We start from the raw sequence: 22,808 nt of genomic DNA, 5'->3' as shown, positions 1-22,808 counted from the left end.
TCACCTCCCTGCTGCCAGGTTGAGAGGGGTAAGGGCATAGAGGGGACAAGCATTGCCCAAAGTTGGTGGTGATACTGGAAGGTCAGCAGCTGACAGGAGTGCCTGTCATCTGCAACAGCACGTTTCATGCCCCAGTATGCAGATATAGGTAACATGGATAAGTAGATGCAGGGTCTGAGATGGCTGGTGCCTTTGGGTGCAAGGTGAGCACCTCCCAAAGATACTAAGAAAGCTGCTTAAAACTTGTCTCTCCAAATTGATTTGGAGAGGGGGGTTCAAACTTTGGGCTTCAAAGTCCCACTGTCTCTTGAGGATCATGAAAGCTGTGCCCACACTAGGGTCACTAGGGTGCCCGTAGAGATGATCCCTCCTCCCAGATCATCCAGCCTCCCCAGGCAGAGACTTCACCCCTGGGGAGCACAAGAGAAGGTAGAAACCAGCACAACCCACCTGCCTCGGCCAAGTGTCTTCACTGCCAAAAATTGTCCTTCTCTTGAAGGAAATGAACAGCAAAAAGCCTTTTTTTCCCCTTTTGAGAAACAACCAACTTTCCGAGTGCTTCCTAGCCCCTGGCAGCCCACAGTGCTGCTCAGCAGCTCTCTACCTGTATTCATAGTCTGCATTTCTTTGAAGACAACTTGCCACAAAACTTTCATCAGCAACAGGAAAAAAAACCACCAGGGAATAGTTTGGAGTGATTCAAGGGCAAGTATGAATATACAGAATAAGAACCTCTCTCTGTTTCTTGTAGGACAGTAGGAAAAAGGCATGGAAGTGCAACAGAGAGAAGAAAGTCTAAGCAACCTTTTTTTTTGTTGTTGTGGGAGAGGGTAGTGAACAAACCTACCCACTATGAAGAGGTTTTTCCAGGAAGTGTAGGTTGCTGCAACCTGTATCCCTTGAGCAGCGGGCACTCGCACAACAGTTCTCATGCTACTTGCACACGGCTCATTTGAAGGAGCCCCAGCCAAGTGCAAGGAGGATGAATGAACCCTACAGCCCTGAGACACCCCGACCCATCAGCAGCACCTCGCCTGGCACCATGAAGATGTTCATGGGCTTCCTCACCGTATTTATTGTCGCACAGATGATCGGGACCATACTCTTCTGTTTATATCTTCACATGAAGATGGATAAGGTAAGTGGAGAAAGAAGGTTGCCTGTCTCTGCTGGACTGCTGGCATGGTTTGACTTCAGCTGTGGTGAGGCTGCTCACCAAAAGGATGAACACGGCAGAAGACGATGCTGACCACTGGAGGGATGCAGCAGTAGCATTTATCTCACCCGTGTTCTCATTTCTGCTTTAGTTTGACATGAAGATGTACTCTGGGGAAGAGATCTGTTCCCTTTCTTAACAAAAAGAGAATGGATCACTCAAGAAGAGCCGTTAAGAGCAACCCTGGCAGCCCATGGCCAGTCCGGGGACGGGAGAGTATGGTTTAGGCGTTCAAGTGGCTGTTTTAGGCTTGGTGGTGGTTTTTCTGGTTTTGTAGCACTTGGCACACACTGACACTAATTGTGAAGATGAAAGGTCCAGAAATGAAAATTTTTTTAGAGTTACATGTATGAATTTTACCAACGTCTCACTTCAAATGCTATCTTTCAATTCAGGGAAGAGAAGACTGGACCTTAGTAGTTTGTCATTTTTTGAAGAGACGTGGTATCGGTGATCCTGTTCCATACTTGGGACAATATTTACCAAAACGTTAGAGTCTGAAAAGGTTGCCATGATTGCAGCCACACTGCATAATGCTTAAAATCACCAATCTAAAGCTACTTTCCTCCAAATCAGAAAAGACTGCCAGCTAAAGAAATATGTGCCTAAAACCCAGACTGAGTTTTTTCTTGCCAGATGCACCAGTAAGGTCATCATTATTGATTTTTAAATGTATTGTCTCAACTTAAATTGAAATTTAAGTGGGTGATTTCTGATCTTCAAGGATGGAGAGAAATCCTGAGCTAGAGGATCTTAAAGGGGGGTGGCAGGGAACTTTGCTGCACAGAGTTTGCAGCTTGGAGCAAAGGAGTGAGTAGAGGGTCCCCAGCAGAGTGAAATGTGACTGGATGGGGTCACCACAGAGGATTAGAGGCAGCTGAAATGCAGTCACAGGTGGCAGGAGGATTTCAGCTGCCTTCAGAGCTTGTGGCAGGACTTCAAACCCAACTCTCCACATCCCAGTGCTGCTTGTGCTGAGCGCTCTGCCCGGCCATGTGTCTTTGTGTCCAGCTGCACTTTCTCTTTGCCATTTAGCTGACTGCTAGGTTTAAAAAGAAAAAAAAAAAAAGGAACAAAACCAGGTATAATTTCACAAATCAGTATTTTGATGCATTTATTTATTATTTTATTGGTTTCCCATTTTTTTTCAATCTGAAACTCTTGGCACAATTCAGCCCCAACTCACAAGTTTTGTTTTCTTGGCAGCTCTTTTAATCAGTAAGTGAGTAAAAAATGTCAAGCCCCCTGTGTGGGCAGGGAAACAAGGGGCAGAGCAAGCAGCCCAGCTGCTGGGGCTACTGGGGAAGCAGCTGCAAACCCTGAGTCCCTGGGCTTTCCTGAGGTTTCTGTGCCTTTTGGAAAAGAGACATTTAAACTCATTATTAAGGTGATAGAAAAACAGATCCTGAACAATCATCCTCTCACCCGGCATTGCCGATCAGGGTGAGCTCTGTGGGTGCAATTCCCAGAAGAGGTGCAGATGCTGTGTTGGGTGGCTGGTGGGAGCTCTTGGTACCCACAGTTTGTCTGCCCAGCTCATCCCAGTGCTGAACATCTGACCCTGAGCTTCCCAGGCTGTAATTTATCCCTGGCAGGAATACAGCATGGCTCTGCTGGCAGCTGTTGCAGGTTTCCCACTAACATTCCATTCACCCTCTCTTCTCTCCCCTGTTGGCAGATGGAAGAGGCATTGAGCTTAAATGAAGATTGCATCTTCCTGAGGAAAGTACAGAAATGTCGGACACCAGAAGGTCAGAAGTCAACATTACTGGACTGTGAACAGATTTTAAAGCGTTTCCAGAATCTCCAGTTCAAGGTACGTGCTGCTCTGCAAATAAAGAAGGGGTCTCTGTTTAGGAGTGACTGTGCTGGCCAAAGCAGGCAGGAAGGGGACATTTCTTCCTCGTTGTCACTGCTTGATGACAACAATGACCTCAGCTAAACCTTCAGGTTTGCATCAGTGCCTGACTGACTACCAAAATTATGTCTGAGATGGGCCCTGCTCAGCAGCCCTGAAACCCCCTGCTGTAGGGGCAGGGATGTGCCTGGCAGCACTTAAAGCTCTCTGACATGTTTTTAAATGAAAAGATGTTTGTTTGCTTCTTTCTTTCTTTTTTTTTAAAATAGACTTTCCCCTTGACATAATTTTAATTGCATGAAAACTAAGATCATAAACAAACCCCCTGCTGCAAACAATGATGCTGGGGAGGAAGGGCTCTGTTGTTTTTGACACCTCTGCTAGGAGATGTCAGGGCCAAACAGCCACTCAAGCAGTGACCATACAGAAGCTTTCAAAATCATGTATTTGTACATCTTCAAAAAAATATATATGTTTTTACTGTTGTTACAGGACGGAGCCATCGAGGAGCAGCCCAAGTATGACATGCAGAGAGGTGAGTTTCTTGCTGTCACCAGTGCACCCATAGTTTGGTCTGGAAAGGGACTTCCTTCACCCTGCAGCAGCTCAGAGTATGGCATGGAGGCAGGGAACAGATCAGGGTTTGATGCATCCCCATGGGGGTAGGACTGTGCACAGCATGGGGGTGGTGGAGTGGGGCACTGGGCATGGGTGTCTCACCAGGGCAGGCAGTTCTGGGTGGCACAATGGCTGAAGTTCATGAAACTGAACCCAAAACTAAATTCATGGCCTTTCTGCATTGCAGGTCATGAGCACCATGAACATCCCCATTTGACACACAAGAATGAGACGTCTGTGGCAGGTGAGGTGTGGGCACATCCAGATCCTGTCCCAGCAGTGGGAAAGGTGGCACTGTCTCCTCCATGGGCTTTATGCCTCAGAGGCTCTGCCTCAGAGGCAACTGCATGTCTCTGCTCAGTAGAGGCCAGGTCCTGCTTTACTCGGAGCTGGGGTTGGAATCTGGAGACTGTATCTGAGCTGGAATTGGCCTGTAGAGAAACATAATAGTGGGAGGTACTGCAGTCCCTGTAGAGGAGCTGTGCTGCCCAGGGGGGACAGGGTGCCAAGGCATTAATAACACTGGCCTTTTGGAATTGCAGCAGAGAAGAGGCAGCCAATTGCAGTCCACCTGGCAGTTCAGAAGAGCGACAATGCAGGCTCAGGTAAGACAGACCCGCTCGGTCTGATCTCGGCCAGGGAGCCAGTGGGACATGGCAGTGTGCATCCCCAGTCCTGCCCCGTGGCTCTCTAGAGGCAGGGACAGGGACAAAGCAACTCCAGCATGAAACTGTGTCCCCAAAGCACAGCAAACCTCCCAGAGCATGTCACCACGTGCTCCTGTGCCACATGGGGTTCACACATCCCCTGCCAACTGTCCTCAGTAGCCGTATATATGTGCCTTCCTAGAAATGCACCACAACAGCTTAATCTTTACGAGTGGTAAAATTTTTCTCATCAAATTTAGGGAAAAATTTTCCCATTTTTCTTTTGTTCTTCATATTGAGGTCTTTAGCTCTTCAAATTGAGATCTTTTGCTCTCCTGGACACACCTACGTGGGGTGGCTGCTGCAGGAGGGCTCTGCTGGCATATTGTGTCTGCTGATTTAATCCTCTTCTCACCCGTAGTGGTCGTGGTAACAATGTGGGCTGGCTGAGGACTTTACAGTCACAACATAGATCCAAACTGATTTAGGCAAGCTGCACTTATTCACAGCCATGGCCACGCTAGGTTTGAGAGATCTACCTGAGTCCATTTCCACTTGTGTGCCCCTCTGTATTGACAGTGGGGGCTCTCACTGCTCTGTCCCCCAGCATAGCCTTAGCTAAGGGACATCCCTCAAGAGCAAGGATTACCAGAGTATGAGCTTGCCAGGCCAGTCTCTCCATCTGGCAAGGCTTTCACAGTCTGAGCACTTCTGATTTAATTCTGGAGTAACTGACAGCAATCAGCAACTGCTCTTTCCATCTCTGACGCAGCATTTCACCTAGAGCACAGTTTATCTGTGGAAAGCTTAGTTGTTAGATAAGATCAAAGTGAGAAACTTGCTGCATTTTAAAACTCCTTGCTCAAGCACTTGTTGAGCCCATAAAGCAAGTTGAAATAGCCCAGAGAGCAGCAGTTGCCTGGTGCTCAGCTCTGTGTGGGCAAATGTCCCTGTGGGATGCTCAGTCTTGGACTATGGGCTGCGTGGCTCCCCCAGGATCACCCATGCCACCCTGCCACAGGGACTGGGACTCTGGGCTGGGGCAGTCAAACCCATTATTTCCCTTGGAGCCAGGTTGCTCACCCTGGCTGCTCTTGCAGGTGTCTCTGTAGGCTGGGGAAGGCAGAGGTTCCAATTCCCTCCCAGAGGTCATAGCTGACCTCAGTCCCTATGGTTTCCCGATCTCAGTATTGGCTTATCTGCACCAGCTCTGTGAGCTACCGTGATGATACCATTAGTGCCCCAAAAGCCACGGCAGCAGCCGGTCTGTGTGAGCCGTGGTCCTGGTGGTGGGGAGCAGCACTCACTGTGCAAAGCCCTTCCAGCTCTGCACCCAGGCAGGGATCAGAATTGTGGGGTGTTCAGTTTTGTGCTTCCTTGGTAAAGTCTTGCCATCTCCAGAGGCCAGGTGGAGGGGGGACTTTGGAGGAAAGGCTGTGTGCCCTGGAATAGGAGGTTCTGAATAACGGAGTTGCAGTATGCTTTGGCAGCGCTCTGAGGGCTTGGAGGTTGTATCCCTGAAATCCATGGAGATAGCAACCCTACAGGAGTTGACACAGGAGTGTGTTTGGTCTGTGGTGGTAACCATGTGCAATCCTTCTCCCTAAGCATTTCCACTTGGCCTGATGAAGGAAGCAAAGTGCTCCTCCACTTGCATATCGATTCAAGGATGTCAAGGCCAGTGACCAGCAACATGGGTTAAACCTGCTCTGGCCTTGGGGAAAGGGACCTGCTCCCATGGGCTGGGGTTGGTGTCCTGGGGTGGGAAGGACCCACCCCCACACCCCACAGACAAACAGAGGTTGTGAGGCCAGATGTCTGGGGGGGGGTCCTCACAAAAACTGGATGTCTCCTTCTCCCAGCTCACCTGCCACACTCTCTCCGCAGTGCTACAGTGGCAGGAGACCATGTATGGCCCCACAAACATCTTGATATCCAACCATGAGGGGAAACTGAAGGTGAAGGAAGCAGGGCTCTACTACATCTACTCCCAGGTCAGCTTCTGCACCAAGGAAGCATCCTCGGCACCCTTCACCCTCTTTATGTACTTGCATCTCCCCAAGGAAGAGGACCGGCTCTTGCTGAAGGGACTACAGACACAGGGCACCCGGAGTGACTGCGAACTCCAGTCCATCCGGGTGGGAGGTGTCTTCAAGCTCCGGGAAGATGACATGGTCTTTGTCAACGTGACAGACTCCACAAAACTGAACTACAACCATGGCAACAACTACTTTGGCATCTTCAAGCTGTAGTGAGGAAACCGAGCTGGGGTTCCAGCCCAGCTTTGTTGAGCAACGTGCCTTTCCCTGTTTCCCTTTATTTATGTTCCTCTGCCTCTTTGTTTTTCTTGTTTCTTAATTTGTATATTTTGTTATTTATTAATGAGGGCCAGGGGGCCCTGAGAACACAAATGGAACAAAGTTTGAGGCTGTTGTTGTTTGCTTTTAGCTTTCTTCTGCCACTGCCAATGATTTGGTACACGCTGGTGCTGCGTGTCTGGGTCCACACACCCCACATTCCTGGCAGGGTCACTGTCCCCGTTATGTCACAAGAGCTTTGTTTAGCAAACTACCATCAACGTTTCTTTCCTAGCAGCTGTAGGACGGCTTGGGGCACTTCAGCCAAGCTGTGTTCATGCATATCTCCCGTACCAATCTGCTTACCAAACATCAACGGAAAAACTTAAAAAGGCTTAGGAACGTCTTCTCTAAAGGAATCAGTCAGCCCAGCGCTGTCCTTACGTTCTAGCTGCTGGTGATGCATCGTTGCCACCCTGTCTGCTGTATTTTGAGAACCCCGTATTTTCCATCCATGCCTATCTATGAAGCTCAACCAGTCTTCCCAGTGTGTCACTGCCTTGGCTGGGTTCATACTTGGTGACAGTTGCTCCACATCAGAGGAGTGATTGGTGGCTGAGGTGGGACTGCTGATTTCAAGGCAGAGTGAGAGTAAGGCACCAGTGGTGCTCTGCTCTTGGTGACCTGAATCTGCTCACCAGACTATCCTTCCTCCTGCCTCTGCAGGTAGAAAACCCTCTACCTGTGGACTGTTTCACTCCTCTGTATAAGGGCCATTGGGCAGCACCTCAAAATTGGACCTACATCTTCTCCTGAGACCCCTCCTACCCTAAGAGGAGGACCAGAAAAGCACAAGGGTGGCAGGACCAAGCCCTCGAAGGGGCACGTGCAGAGCATCTTCTGGCTGGCCTCACTGAGGATGTGCCAACAGTGGTACTTTTCCTGAGTTCCAGGAGAGCAGGACCCTGTCTTTGGCAGGGGGTGGGGTACCTGGTGAACGCTGCACACTGGGGTCTTCCCAACTCTATTCTGCAGCTTGGCATGCGGGGAAGGTGAGCAGGGCACAAGGATGCTGATGCAGCATTTTATTAAAGTATTTGAAGATTACATAGGTGACAAGCCTGGGGCATTGTTTTACACTGGTGACACTTGTCAGAGTCACAAAATTTGGAGAGACTCCTAGAAATCTGCTTCCAGATTTTGGCAGTCCTTAGGCTTTTCTTGGCTGGAGGCTGCAGGTCTAGTCCTAATACAGTGCCTGAGTGCCACCAATGATGGGATGGACAGGGCAGTCTTTGCACAGCTCATTGCAGTGTTGGGTGCCCAGCACAGCCCCCTACCAAAATCAATACAGCTCAGAGACAGTCTGGTTTCACTATAATTTAATATGTATTTTTTGGCTGTTCTCCAAAACTGCCTAACTTCATCAGGGAGTGGACCCACTCTTGTCTGACACCATGCATAAGGAACATTTATTTAACTAAAATGGTCTTATATTTGTAACCAGAGAGAGATTGTGTGCTAGGGGACTATGTTGCAGCCTATTTCAATATCCATGGTTTCCCCTTCCCCAATGTGGGGTTTTGTCCACTGATCACCCAGCTAATACAGTTTATGAATTAAGAGATAGGTGGCCTTGTATGTTTCGAACGCTGCTCAGCCTTCCCCATCCCAGGCTGGGATTTCCTGGGGTCCTGCTTGGAGTCTGGGGACTGAGAGTGCAGGGGGGTGGCACTGAGGGCACACCGGGGGGGCACACTGGGGACAGCCAGTCCCAAAAGCCTCCAGGGGCAGCCATCCCACCACGTTCCCTGGGGCATGTTGGGATGCCAGGGCCAGGCATCACTGGGGACATTTTGGCTGGAGGAGGAAGAAGGGAGCCCCTGCCCTGGGAAGGCAGCAGGGCACTGAAGGTGCAGCACCAGGCACAGCTGTGGAGCAGAGAGGTGGGGAGTAGTTTAACAGGATTGAGGACACCTGACTGGAAGAGGATTATTCCTGCCTGTCCTAAGGTCATGGAGCCTGCACGGATGTCTCTGCTTTGGAGCAGAGGAGGGATGCTGCACAAGCTGGGATCCTGCGGCTGCTGTGTGTGGAGTTGGGAGCTGCTGCCTCCCCCATCTCCTGCAGTGTCGAGGGTCTGACCGCATTCCTGCTGCTGCTGAAACACAGCCAGGCAGTGCTGGCATGGCTTGAGAGCCCCAAATGGCTTGAGAGCCCGAAATCTCCACAGGGGAGGTGGAGTTGCTTGGTCACAGTGGGAGTGTGGGTGGGAGCCACAGGAGAAACCAAAGACAGTGCAAACTGGCGTGGTCTGAGACAGAAAAAGCTGGGAGTGAGCAGATGGGGAGGGGAGGGCCATGAGGAGCATGTGTGTGGCCAAAAACCTTCAGGAGCAGAAAAACTGTTCATCACAAGCACTGTGATCAGTGCACAGCCCTGGAGCCCCTGCAGTCCCCAGACTCAGTGGCCAGGGGCACCTGCTGGAGACTTTGGGCTGGGCTGTGATTCCCAGCCCATATCACTGACAGGGGATCCAAGAACTGCAAATCACGTGGTTGGGGGACACAATTAAAGAGGGGACAAAAAACAGGCATAAAACAAGTCTGTAAATTCTGCAGCGAGGGCACCAGGTGCCAACTGCCACCTCCCCTGCCCGCCTGCCTGCCTGACCCTGGCCTCTGCCCATGCTGCTGCTTTTCCCAGGGCTTTTGTTTCTTGCCTCTGTTTCTTTGCTTGCCAAAAATAGCCTGTGGGATTCAGATGTGAGGTAGTGTGTGGGAGGGGAGGAGATTCGATTGCTGCCATCCAGCTGTGCCCTTCTCCCGGGTGGTTTGTTCTCCTCCACTGCCCTGCCTGGTGCTGTAGCGGGCACAGGTTTCCTCTCCCCATGGAAAGTTTGAAGGTTGTCAATACACTGACTTTTCCCTTGACGTTGGACCTCTATATCAGTCCTTGGGCTGTGGATTTTATGGTTTCCAAACTGATTTTTGTTCTTCTCTCTGAGTAAAGAAGGGGAACAGAGGATGATGATTATGTGGGACACATCAGCAGGACTGGCACAGGGGGTGATAGATGAGCAGTGGCAGGAGTAAGCAGCAGCACAGTCATCTGCTGAGAGAGGTGCTTAGATGGCTGAAGACACACTGAACTTGCTGGAAATACATATACATATACTGAGTTTTGTACAAGAAACGAGATTTTGGGTTTTCTTTCTTCAAAAAAGATTTGTATGTGAGTTTGCAAGCAGGGTCTCCCCAACTTGGGCCACTGAGCTCAGAGCTGACAGGCAGCAGGAACTGCAGGATGCCTGTCCAGGGCTCTTGGATCTGGATGTGGTCCTGCTCTGCCTCTGCAACAATTCTCCAAAGTGCCACTTGGGTTCAAGTGGGCTATCTTGCAGAATCCTACAACAGTTTGGGTTGGAAAGGATCTTAAGGATCATCTACTTCCAACCCCCTTGCATGGGCAGGGACACCTTTCACTAGACCATATTACCCCAAGTTTCATCCAACCTGGCCTTGAACACTTCCAGGGATGGAGCATTCACAGCTTCTCTGGGCAACCTGTGCCTCACCATCCTCACAGTAAAGAATTTCTTCCTAATATCCCATCTAAACCTGCCCTCCGTCAGTTTCAGACTTGAGTGTTTTTCCATGATGCACGCAAGGCCAGTATTTCTTTTTTTCCATGTTCTATTTTCCACTCCAAGAGCTGTTTGGAGAAGAAGAGCAGGGTTCAGTCCTCTTGCTCTCAATCCTTGCGCTTTGGCTGCATGCTGGGAGTGTGGCATGTCTCTACCAAAGAGTTAAAAAAAACCCCCAGTGTGCAGGAGAGTCTTGTCCAAGTGGTAGACCAAAGGAAATCCTGTCACCACACCTAATCCCCAGAAAAGAACACACTAAACTAAAAAAAAAAAAAAAAATCTCAAACAGGCAGGAAGTCACTTATCTACAGCAGCTGGCTGGTGCAGCAGAGAGCAGCCTGTTCTCCATAAAGCATCCTTGTGAGCACAGTGCATGCAGGGCCTGAGGGATGGAAGTGTATGTATCTTCTTCCCCTGGGAGCAGGCACCCTTCCCTGCTGCAGGTCTGGGTGATGGGGGGAATAACAGCCCAAGTGCCAGCATCACCCTTTGCTCCTGTATCCCCACAGCATCCAGTAAATCAGAGACAGGACGATGCAGCCACGGGCATTTTGAGCAAATCAGCGACGCCCAGAGCAAGTCCTGGCTTTGCTTTTGCGATGGAAACAAAGGAAGCAGCACCGAGGGCTAAGAAGAGACTTTTATCCTTCTTTATTTGTTGAAAATGTCAATTAAAAAACTGTTCAAAATAAAAACATGTTAGAAAAGTTGAACTTGCATAAGTAGTTACAGTAAATAAACCTACATGACAAGGATAAACTGGAAGGCAGCTGACACAACATCCATCTAAAGACAGACTCACTGGAACCTATTTACAAAGCACTGTAAACAAAGTAAATATGGAAACATTGCTGTCCATCCGGCATGGCTTCTTTTCCTTTTTATTTTCATGTCTTTTTTTGGCTTCTAGCTCTTGACAAAACGCTTGATCCAAAAAGTCCCAGTGTGCCCTCCATCACATTACATCTCACAAACATGCATATGTACACAGCACGGGTTTCAACTAAACCTGGGGGCAGCGAGGACACATTTCTACTCTCTCCTCAGAGTGTAAAGGGTCCTTGGTTTGCTTCCTTGCACTGGCTGCATGTTGCAAGCCCAGTTACCAGCCCAGCTTTGGGCAGGCAGCAAGACCAGACAGTGCTGAGGTGTCTGGGCATGGCATCCCAGGGCAGCAGAATGTGCAGCAAAGGTCCTTTTCCTGGAAAACGATTAACAGGAATACTAGGGCTCAACTGCTGACCAAACCACTCAGCTGTGTGCCTGGGTGGGGATGTGGGGAGCTGCCATCCAGCTGGGATGCTCTGGGCATGGCAAATGTAGCCAGACCTCTGTTTTGTCCTAGAAACAGCTTAAAGATCATTTCTTATTACACTCCTTATGATCTTTTTGAGTCTATTTCTCCCTAAACACCATTTGCTATGTCCTGGCTGAATTTTAATGGCAAGGAGGGAGTTGTAATTATTGCCTCTGTTATGTCCTTCATGACCAACGTAACAGTGTGACTGTAATGACCTGTGGTGCCTTTGCACACCCTGGGACCATGCTGCCCTGTGAGATAAATAAGACTTATCATTAACTTTAACAGAAGGTTACTTTTATAATGCTGTTAAGGAAGGAAGGAAAACATCAGTTCTAAACTAGGGTATAACACCAAATAAGATGAAGATAGCTGATACATATGCATGTTGCCTGTGTGCTGTGTTTGAGGAGCTGTGCAGGGATCTGGAAGGGTGTTGCACATCCTTTTCCCAGAAGCGTTCCAGCTCTTGTCAAAGCATAAATACCTTTTCTATTCCAAGAGAAAGTTCCTTTTCTCTAGCAGAAAGCCCCTTTGGGGCGACGGGGGGAGAAGTGGCCATTGGCTACATTCCCAGCCTTTGGGAAGGAGTGATGGAGAGCCTAACGTGGGCAGGAGGGAGCAGGAACCAGCACATTTGGGGTTGTTTCGTTGTTGTCAAGCAGTGTTTACATTTCATACAGAGAAAAGCACGTCCTGCAAGGGGAAGCGCAGCAAAACTATAATCTCCTAGGATACCTGGACACTCAATGTGAAAACAAAGCAGGGGGGTAGGAGTTTTAGGTCATGCATAAGAAAAGGGATGGGGGGCAGAACAGCAGTTACCTGTTGTGCTAATCACGAGCTGTAAGGAGGCAGCACTGTGCAACACACCTTCCCATGCGCTCTGACAGGTGCTCCAGATCTGACCTCCCCAGGGAGTTCAAATGTCTTCATGTTAATTGCACATTTTAATCAGTATCAAGGCCACACAGGAACCACAGTATTGCTGGGCTCTAGTTCGCTACAGTCAACTAATGGGGAAAAAGAAGGTGAATGGGAAAAGCTTCCCCAGTTGTGATTATCTGAAAAGAGGAGCATGGTGCTTTTTGGTTTCTGCTCAGTGCCACCTCAATAATGTTTTCATTCAATAAATAGGTACCGGTGCTTTTGAAAAGAATGAAAGCATTAAAAAGTGCCTAAGCTTCCTCCAGGAAACTGCTGCCCAAGCCTTTGTGAGCAGTAATCATCAGCAGAGTTTGTATTTGCTCCCAGTAGCAGGTACGATGAGGTATTAGTTGCTGCAGATGAATTGTGAATCATGGACCGCTTGCTTACTGGTTTACTTGTGATCGATTGTTTCTGCTTTATTTCCTTACTGGATGGAAGAAAAACTACTTTTTTTTTCTCTAAGACTTTTTTTTTTTTTTTTTTGGTAACAAAATTCCCCAAACCAACAAAATAAGGAGCAAGAAGAGGCAAAGGATCCAGTTCCGCTTCCCAAAAAACACCTGAGGTCACACACCACTGCCAGCAGCTTCTCCCCGAATTCAGGCGATCAGGGACGACTTGCGCCCCGTGTCCTCCCTGCCACACTCGTCTGTCTGCTTCAGCAGCCTTCTAACCAGCTTCTCCAAGTCCTTCCTGGATTTTAACTCTTCCTCCAAACACTGTTTCATCCTTTTGTTCTCCTGCAAGGTCAGAAATAAAGGAATAAAGATGCAGTTAATGCACTGAGGTACTTCCATGAATAAAGATACAGTTGATGCAATGAGGTACTTCCATGTGCCTGCTGCCTGGTGCCTCAGAGGTGATGAAATGTCAGGGACATTTGATAGGAGCTTCTGAGAATGAGAATATAAGTGGACTGGACCACAAATTAACCCAAACAGATCCTTACTACCTCACAGACCTGCAAAAAAGTCTCCTGACTTTAATCAGGAAGAAACATCCTCCCTAGAAATGTAATTTTAGCCTGGGTTGAAGAACTCTCTTCTCCTGGGGTGGTTTCTCCCACCTCCAGGCTTGGTGCTGGAGGGTGGAGGACATATTTTCTCTGAGTCTATAAGAACTGGTATCCACCAGACACATATGGACAGTCAAGTTGAAAGAGCTTTTAGAATAGGGGGAAAGTTTCATGTTACCACAAGAGCAGCTACTCCTCCTTCCCTCCTGCGGTTTTTGGTGCTCAAGTAATTGCATGGAGGATGAGAGGAAATGGCCTCCGGTTGTGTCAGGGGAGATTTAGATTGGATATTAGGAAAAATTTCTTCACAGAAAGGGTTGTCAAGCACTGGAACAGGGAAGTGGTGGAATCACCATTCCTGGAGTTGTTCATAGAATGTGTGGATGTGGCACTTGTGAACATGGTTTAGTGGTCAACGTGGTTCTGGGTTGACAGTTGCACTCAGTGATCCTCAAGGTCTTTTAAAGCCTTGAATATTCTATGATTCTGTGATTGAAGGAGCTAAATCAGAAGAAAACTAATGTTCATTCAGGGAGCTGCAGGGTGGGACCAGCATCAGCAGGACTTTTCCTGGGCACTGACCAGTCAAGGATGACCCAGCACAGCCTGACTGCCTTTTGCTCAACTCCCAGCACAAACAATCCCACTCAAATTACCTGCTTTAGCTCTTTGACTTCATCTTTCAGTGCATAAACTGTGTCAACAAGGCTCCTGAAAAACAATGAAAGAAAAAAAAAAGAAGAAGAGTTGGTGTGCAGGAAAACAGTGACAGCACAGGAGCTGTCATGAACCAGGTACTGACTGGGAAGGTGCTTCCAGCTTCTGCTTCACAAGCATCAGGCTGCTGCCTGTAAAGGGACTCTGGAAACACAGCCCAGGAGCATATATAGGCCACTGGTCCAAAACTCAGGGCTCTTTTCTCAAATTTCAATACCTTGTTCTGCTGTCTTTAAGTTATTAGCAACGGTCTGTGGCTTTGGCTTCCTTGTTTATGCTACAGTAATAAATAACAATGTCTTTAAACATGGAAATGCCTGAGAATCTTTTGTAAAGCAGCTTGATTCCTTGAGGTTATGCTGCAAAAAACCAAACATGAAAGGAATGCACCATCTGGGTTGGAAAGGGAGCAGATCAACACAGTCACCCAGATGCAGAAGCTCTGGAACAGGCTGGGAGCACTCACAGGCAGGGTGCCAGGCAGGCTCCCCCATGGCAGCAGCAGCCCAGCATGTCAGTAGTTAAAAAAAAAAAGAGTCACTTGTTTGGTTCTGTCCTCCCTGACCCCATTAGCTACATCTGGATAAGCCATAAACTGGGGATCCAGACTCCCAGAGGGAGTATCCATAGGGATACAGCCAGGTCAGGGCAGTTGGGAAGGCAGCTCTGCCCTTAAAAGGGACAAAACAGCAACTGAAATTGCCCTGTGGTTCTTTGCCAGAACTAAGGCAGCAGTCAGTGACATCAGCCCTGCTCCTCTGTGTGGGGACACAGAAGGAGAGGGCACTGGTTTTCGATGCCTTTCCAAAAAGTGACATGGGGATCTGCAGGTGGAGGGCAACCACACTTACTTTTCCTCTGTGACTGTCTGGCCATTGCTTCGTGTTTCCTCTATGATGATTTTCTCTTCCTCAGGAAGAAGGACTTGGGGGATGGAGTCTTTACGGGAGCCTGTGTACAAGAATTGTTCATCAGGAAGAAAAAGGGGGAAATTTCCCTGGTGCCCACCCTGCTCTGGAGACAGGAGCCCTCATTCTCCCTGCTCCGCTGTGAGCCTGGGGCAGCCTGGAGACATCAGCTCCCTGCCATGGCTAAGTGCAGGCTTGTACATCCCCGAGCTACAGCAGCAAGTGGAATTCAAGAGTGCCCATTGCATCTAAAGTTACATCATGACTTATACATGAAACCATTCGATTAGGGGCAAGAGCTCCCAGAAGAACCGTGGCCTCCCTTTTTTAAATGTACCATTATTTGACAGGTCAGTGATTTAATTTGACATTTCAGTAGCAATGATAAATAGTTGTATTTCCAGAGTTGAAGATGTTAGGTTCTTATGAAGCTGCTTGTTCTTAAACATGCAGCTGATTGAGAGATAATATTCATGCTTCCTTTCTAAAGCTATAAGCAACCTGAGATTACCATCAGGTAATCACTGGTGAAATAGCAGTGTCTCATCTGCCCTCCTACCTGCTTCTTCTCTGTGTTTAGAAGAAAAACAATGGCAACTAAACCACCAGGCAGATAAAGCTCCCTTATCTCGAAGACTGAGCATCACACAGTTTCCTAGCATGAGCCTCATTGCTGTATGATGCAACATCTGTTTTTTCCCAGAGGGGTTATCAGTGTTGTGGGCAGAGTATGAACTAAATAATCTGGATGTGTGCCCACCTGAGCTGAGAGCTTGCTGGAAGCCTGCCCCAGTACAGTATGCCTCGATCACCTTCAGGATCTGAGCATCTTCCTCTAGCGCAGCAGTACCTGTAAAACATTGCAAACAACAGCTCGCACGAAAACCGAGGTGCTCTGGCCTCATCTCTCCCAGCCTTTGCTCCCAAGCCCCTTAAGAGAAGATTGTGTTGTTTCTGTGGCTGACACTCTATCTAGGACTTTGTTCAATTCTCTTTTGAGGTCCTTTGCATTTTTGGGCCTGTGTGGCATTGAGCACCATGACTAACTGGTATGAAAACGCACTTCTGGCTGCTCATTTCAGCAAAACCCAGGGGGTGATGCCTGACTTTGGGTGCAGGCAGCGCTGGGAGATGGGCAGGCAAAGCAGGCCTAGTATGGGGGCTCTGGTACATCAGCACCAGAGCAGGACTTGGAAACACGAAGACTTAATTTCCAGCCTCCCCTCAGTGCTGTCTTTCGAGGGAGAGCTGCAGACTGCAGCTTGACCATGGCCTGGGTGCCCATGGCCCTTCATGTTAAGCCCCAGAGGAATGTCCCAAGTGGGCTTTAGGGAGCTGTCAGGACATCCCTCTTTGCAGGTGAACACCCTGGCAGGATTTGGGCTTTTTTTGTTCCCTGATTCCCCATGTAAACTATTCTAGGACTTACTGGCATGGCCAGGTTTGCCCCAGCTCTAAGACATATTTTGGCCACTCCTGATGTGCAGTTTTACTGCAGTTTTTAACTACTTGGGAGTAGTTCCCTGGCTTCATACCCAGAACAAGACCACCCACAACCTGTGACCTTGTGGTAGCAATCACAAGGAGGGTGGTGGGATGTGTAGCAGTCATAACTGGGAGGGGAGGAGGGGATCTGTCAGAGGCTGAGGACCAGTGCACCTCCAGAAGCCTCCCCTGCTCAACAGCATGTGGGCTCATCACAGTGAGAGCACCCTGCCTGTAAAGAAAGGGTGTCCTCAAAGTCCCGTGGAGATGACTGAGAACACAGAAACCTCCAGAAATAACAGAAAAATAGAATCATAGAATGATTTGGGTTGGAAGGGACCTTAAAGATCATTCAGTCTGAACCCCTGCCATGGGCAGGGTCACCTTCCACTAGACCAGGTTGTTCCAAGCCCCGTCCAACCTGGCCTTAAACACTGCCAGGGATGGGGCAACCACAGCTTCTCTGGGCAACACTTACTTTTCCGAATAACAAACTCTTCGTCAGATGGTTTTCTTTCAGTTTTCCTTTTTGGAAGAAACTTCTTCATTGTTTTTGGGCTTTTGCTGGAATCCTACAGAGAAACAGACTCTTGTGTGTACCCAGACCCACAGGCAGCTCGGACAGCGGAGCAGCGCAGCCGGCGCAGTTATCTCTGTTACACACAACACGTTAGAGAACTACAAAGCAGACAACGATAAAGTCAGGGAAAATGATGGGGTTTGCCTTTCCCGTGTGCCAGCTGTCACCCACTGCTTCCTGGAACAGCAGTGGGAATTGTACCTGCAGGGTTGGGCCAGGACAGACTCCTCTAGCAAATTCAACCCATGTCTAAAATCCTTTAGCCAAAGAATTCAAATACATTCATAGCACTTTTAGCCTGCTAACCAACTCTGTGGTCTGTGCTAGAAAACCCTAAAATGTTGTTTATTCCATTGACTTGATTTGATTTCTAATATAAGAGTAGGCAAATAACACTGCTTCTAAATGCCCACAATTTGTTTGATAGTATAAATCCCCCACATACATACACAGAGAACACACAACACACACAAAGTTAGTGTTTGCTATGACTCCACGAGTAAGAAACACAAGCTTTTATCTCCTTCACTCAGTTACAAGTCTTGCTGATTTGGAGAGAATTAGTGTATTAGTAGGTTACATGCAGTAGGGATTTAAAGCAGGAGAAGAGGCATGCCAGGAAGTTTAAGTACCGTAATACTAAATCCTTCTTGAGAGTTATCTCAAAATATATTTGCCAGTTGCTACTGAGTCTCACAATAACTTACTGATACAGCCAGGCAAAATTAGGGTCATGCAAGCATAAGAAGCATGAACAGGAACGAGCATTCTTTGCCACGATAAGCCAAAGAGATGTATCTACCCTTACCTTTAAGATATAAGACATCCTCTACAATGAATATGCAAAGAAAGAGAAGATGAGTGTGAGAGACTGATGATTTTATTGACCAAGTCCATTAAATTCACAATTCTAAACCACATTTAAATGTTAGTCTTGCGATTAACGCGGCAAACCCTCCGTACTGGTTTTAGAGCACTATCAACATGCAAAGGAGCACGGTGTCATGCAAAACTCAAAAAATTACATGTGAAACGCATGGTAAGTGGGCATTAATACACTCTAAACACATAGAGAACATGCCTCCTGTTAGTAGTCGGTGTCTGTGGATGTTGGTTGCCTAAAACGATGCTTCCAAATGCCAGACCCCCGTGTGTCTGGCTCCATCCAAGCCCTGGGGAGCAGCTCAGGGTGTGGCCCCGTGCTCAATACCAGTCCTGCTGGCCTCAACCCCCGCCAGGATGGCAGGATGCTCTGCCCACTCTGGTGACAGCCTCCCAGGACTGCATCTTCTCAAAGGGGACCTGCCAGCCTTGCTGGAGAACTGACTACATCAGGCATCAGCGCTGCAGCATCTCCCTGCTCTGCTGGAAGGATGGGGAGCTCCCTACACACCCTGTGGAGGGTCCCATCCCTGGGATGTTCTGTCCAGGGAGCCACACAGCTCTCCTGCAGGTCTGACCAGCAAAATCCTGAAGTTATAAATATTACACTTAATGCAAAGCAGCCAGTTTAAAAAAAAAAAAGAAGTAGTAGAAGAAATGATTGGTAAATCTTTTTTCCTTTGCTAACTTGAATCCAGACACATTGTTTTACCCACAGAACTTACCTGTTCTGTTATTTCAAATGATTACTGGAAACAGAACAGGAAAAATGACCCAATTTCAATGGAAATAACAAGGGTGAGGTGCAGTACGCAAGCAGGGTCTGGGGTTTCCTGAGCACAGCAAGGTATGAGGAAATGCACAAGACTGTACCATCCCATCCTACACTACCAGAAGCCAATTAAAGTAACATGGATGTCTGAAAATCTCTAACCTTTTAATCAAACTCTCCCACTCACTTTCCTGCAAATAATCTTTAAGTTTGTATTTCTTTATTTTATCTTCATTATAGGAAGGTGACTTGCATGGAGCTGTTTGCATAGTTTATTTTGTGCCCTACTTTAAATTAAAAAAAAAATAAAATACAGTGGAATAGGGATTCCCCTTAGTGATTGAGCACCCCAGAGGGAGGGGCGAGACAGATGAGGATCTGCTTGGGACAACAGAACTTATTTCCCATTTCTCATCACAAACTCATGTCCACGAGTCCCTCCCCTGAGAAGAGGGTTCAGATTGGACTGACTGGGTACCAGGCTGTGCCTGCCCAGATCTGCTGGACATGTTGGCCTTTGGTTCTCCACCAACTGGCCAGCACAGCCTGTTCCCATGAAAATGATATTTTTGGTCCTTTGACAACTCACAGGATACCATCCAGCATTCCACCCCTGGGGGCTCCCCGCCCGCTTGGCCTGTATGGCAAAAACCTCTCCCCTGGTTTCCACACAGAGAGTTTAACTCCTGCTATGTGTGGCAGGGGACAAGAAACTGCAAAGGACTGTAGTATTAATCATATCACTCAATCTGTGGTTTTTCACACAGAAAAATTTCTCCTCTACCTCAAGCCTCTTCATATATTTTAATTCACCACACAAGCAAGAAATGGTTTACTCTCTGTTTGGGACTTGGACCATGCAAAGACTGCAAGTCATTTTCAGTCTTCTCAGTTGGTATTTGAACAATTTAATTCCCAAACTGAAATGTGTTCTTTTAAAAATTTTAAGAAACAAAATGCAACAAAATATGATGAGGCTACCTAAAATCTCTGCCTGAATCAATGGACCCACAGCCCCCTGGCTAGTGGGCTTTCCATCCCTGAGTGCTGGTGGGGTGAGGGGGTCCAAGACCCCCTCCCCATCTCCATCCCCATCCCCACTGGGAGCACGGGCAGTGATGCTCCCAGGGCTGCTGTACCAAGAAAGGCAGCTGACTCAGATCCAGAGTGCTCACTCAGTACGGGGAACATTACCCAAGTTACTGGTGAGTAATCCCAAAAGTTTAACATGAGGTAGGGAAGAAGAGCACCACATTTGTGGTGTGGGGTGAGAATCAGAGTTGGGCTGTATTTTGGGTTTCCCCACACCTCCTCCGAGCTCCGAGGCTTGGGGTTCCTGCAGGGGAAGTGATCCCTCAGGCTGCTGTCTCCCAGCAGGGCATCGCTGTGTAAAACATCGGGTGGGTGGTGAAGGAGGGTCAAGGCCCATGGCTGCTGCAGAGCCTTGCTCCAGCCACCAAAATAAGGTGAAAGACACAACAAACATGAGCAGGCCTTTTGCCTCTTCCTCTTGGTGCAGCTTTGCTTCTCAGTCCTGCAGTGCTGAGCCACTGGTACAGTTAGAGCTGGAACACATCCCAGCAGGGAGCCAGCTCCCAACCCACAGCTCAGATCAAGGCAGGAGGAGGAGAGGAGACAGCTCCACCATGGCATTGCCAAAGGACAGCACTTTATGGGACACCCTGCTGAGGGATTGGTGACATCCAGCAGCTGAGGGCACTGGCTACAGCAGCCAACAGCAAACATCCAACCTGCAAACACACATGCTCATGAGTCCCTTGTAGCACAAAGCCCGGTGCAGCAACCAGCATCCATCACAGGACTGGGGCCAAACCTGGCAGTCATTTCTCCCAACATCCCCAAGAACCCATACTTCTGTGGCCTCGCTGTGGCATAAGAAAACTGGACACAAGCTCTAGGGATTGTGTGAAATCAGGGTCCTGCACAGGCAGGTGGGATGATTACCTCTTTGTAACTCAACGCTGCTGATGGTCTGAGCGGAGGAGCAGGACGGAGGCAGCTCAAGCTCCAGGGCTTGAGGATCTTGGGCGGTTCCAGAGGTCCACGGATCTGCCCAGCTGAACTAAATGTCTGAGAAAATAGATGAGAAGCAAACAAAGACTGTTAACCACCAAACAATGTAGAGAAGAGAAGGGAGATGGACAAGCATTCACTATGAACTCTGAGATGTCTAAGTTGCAACAAAAATAGGGCAGGATACATGTAAAATGGTACAAGTGTGACATGGTTGCAAACAAAACTGCAGGATGTGTCTTACAGCTCTGAAGTTACCTCAGTATCAGGGTGCACTGCTGGAACAAAGAGCTCAGCCTGCACTGAGGAGCCCGGGCAGCAGAGAGGGCGGGGAGGTGACACTCACCGAATGAGGGCTCCAGGACTGTGTCTTGGAGACGGTGCTGCACGTCCCTTTGGTCAGCCTCTGCAGGTGGTCAAGCCATTCGTGCAAGTCCTGGCTGGTGCTGCAGGACACAGTGATCCGCTCTGTCATGTTCCCTGTGGCAGAGGGTTAAATAACTGACTTTACCAAATGGTAGAGACCGAGGGAGGAAACATGGGGTGAGATCAGCTCAGTGCAGCAGCAAGCGGCTCCTCAGTTTGCACAGCCCAGTGGCTGCAAAAAGGCCAGGGCAAAGATATAGAATAGAATCCTAGAAATATTAAGGTTGGAAAAGACCTCTAAGATCACTGAGTCCAACCATTAACCCAGCACTGCCAGGTCCACCACTACATTGTGTCCCTAAGCACCACATCTACAATGATGATGTGACTGCCCATCCTGCTCCAGGCAACCACTGAAAGCCAGAGTGGGAACTGCACAGAAAGGCTAAGGGAACTGGTGAGATGAATGTTTGAGAATTACTTTATGTTGAAAGTAAGCAAACATGACATTTCCCTGATTAACAGAACCCTGACACCAAATGCCACCAGCACAGACAGCTGCTCTGCAGCCCAGGCACTGAGCATGAATGACTGTGTATAGGAACAAGATACACTGAAGAGTAAAAATGAGGAAAACTAGGAAAGCTTCCTGATGATCAGAGCTGCTAATCTGTCAATAAATGAGGTGCTCAGAGCTGCACAGGACCAACACTGGACACAGATGGGGCATGCAGCCCAGAGCAGTGCTACTGGGGTGGGGGATTTGTCCCATACAAAACCTTCCAGTCTCCAGAAGCAGCCAGAGGCAGAGCACAAGGGCACTGGGAGGAGGTTGCTCAGAAACTCAGACAACACGTGGTAAAAGAGCAAGAAGAGCATGATTCAGGAAGGAGGACCAGTACTTCCAGTGGCAACTGTTGTTTGGACTGGGAGGACAGCTCCAGGCAGGGGCCCTACTGACCTGCAATTTCAAACATGTGCTCGTTCCCTTCGGCATCTTCCAGCTTTGTCAGCGTCATTCCTGTCAAAGGCAGCTTTCCCTGGGAGAATTGAAGAGGAGTCAGTGTCTGCATCTGCTTCCCAGCAGGTGTTGTTCTGCTTGTTCCTGCTGATTCCTTTCTCTTTGGGAATCGCCATTTAAAGCTAATTTGTGAAGCCTCAGACTGCAGGAAGAGTCTCCTTTAATGTATGGATCTAGATTTCCCCGCACAACTAGGTCAAACGCCGGAGATGCGGCTCCCATGACAACTGAGTCATCCCGGCTCATCTGCTGCCCTTTCCCTTCACTCAGAGCAAACCCTTTATACAGTTAAGTCAAAAGGATCAACTTCCCCTGGTTTTTCTGAAAGCCTTCCCTGTCCCTCTGATTTGCATGCTGAACTGCCTGCTCACCTTACTCCCACTAGTGGGTCAAGTCAGAAAACCCAGCGAAATCCTTCCCAAATCTTTCCCATCTCCCTTTCTGTGACAAATGACACATCAACACAAGAGCAGCCTTTTCCTGACAGTATTGATGTTTTCAGACAGCTGGAGAAAA

General features: G+C 48.5%; 2 protein-coding genes across 4 annotated transcripts in view; one reads left to right on the top strand and one right to left on the bottom strand.

The window, feature by feature from the left end:
- Positions 1 to 929: 929 nt before the first annotated feature.
- On the top strand, positions 930 to 6,807 carry CD40LG (CD40 ligand). The gene is made up of 6 exons (XM_027645419.1): positions 930 to 1,138; positions 2,895 to 3,032; positions 3,567 to 3,609; positions 3,880 to 3,936; positions 4,235 to 4,297; positions 6,227 to 6,807. The coding sequence occupies exons 1-6, from the start codon at positions 983 to 985 to the stop codon at positions 6,589 to 6,591; spliced, it is 822 nt and encodes a 273-aa protein (XP_027501220.1). The 5' UTR covers positions 930 to 982; the 3' UTR covers positions 6,592 to 6,807.
- A 4,107-nt stretch (positions 6,808 to 10,914) lies between these two features.
- Positions 10,915 to 22,808, bottom strand: part of ARHGEF6 (Rac/Cdc42 guanine nucleotide exchange factor 6) — a 40,205-nt gene continuing 28,311 nt past the window's right edge. For 2 of the 3 annotated variants that reach the window (XM_027645361.1, XM_027645364.1), the window contains 9 exons: positions 22,233 to 22,311; positions 21,252 to 21,385; positions 20,837 to 20,962; positions 18,026 to 18,046; positions 17,116 to 17,209; positions 15,913 to 16,002; positions 15,096 to 15,195; positions 14,184 to 14,238; positions 10,915 to 13,252 (listed from right to left, as the gene is read on the bottom strand). In XM_027645361.1, the coding sequence (XP_027501162.1) occupies positions 13,112 to 13,252; positions 14,184 to 14,238; positions 15,096 to 15,195; positions 15,913 to 16,002; positions 17,116 to 17,209; positions 18,026 to 18,046; positions 20,837 to 20,962; positions 21,252 to 21,385; positions 22,233 to 22,311 (840 nt within the window). In that variant the 3' untranslated portion in view covers positions 10,915 to 13,111. The remainder of the gene's footprint in view (positions 13,253 to 14,183; positions 14,239 to 15,095; positions 15,196 to 15,912; positions 16,003 to 17,115; positions 17,210 to 18,025; positions 18,047 to 20,836; positions 20,963 to 21,251; positions 21,386 to 22,232; positions 22,312 to 22,808) is intronic. The other variant, XM_027645363.1, reaches the window with a different exon arrangement.

This window comes from Corapipo altera, unplaced genomic scaffold (assembly GCF_003945725.1).
Source record: "Corapipo altera isolate COAL_440 unplaced genomic scaffold, ASM394572v1 65, whole genome shotgun sequence".
In the NCBI taxonomy this organism is placed as follows: Eukaryota; Metazoa; Chordata; class Aves; order Passeriformes; family Pipridae; genus Corapipo; species Corapipo altera.
The sequence above is the reverse complement of the archived record's forward strand: the minus strand, read 5'-3'. Positions and strand labels throughout refer to the sequence as shown.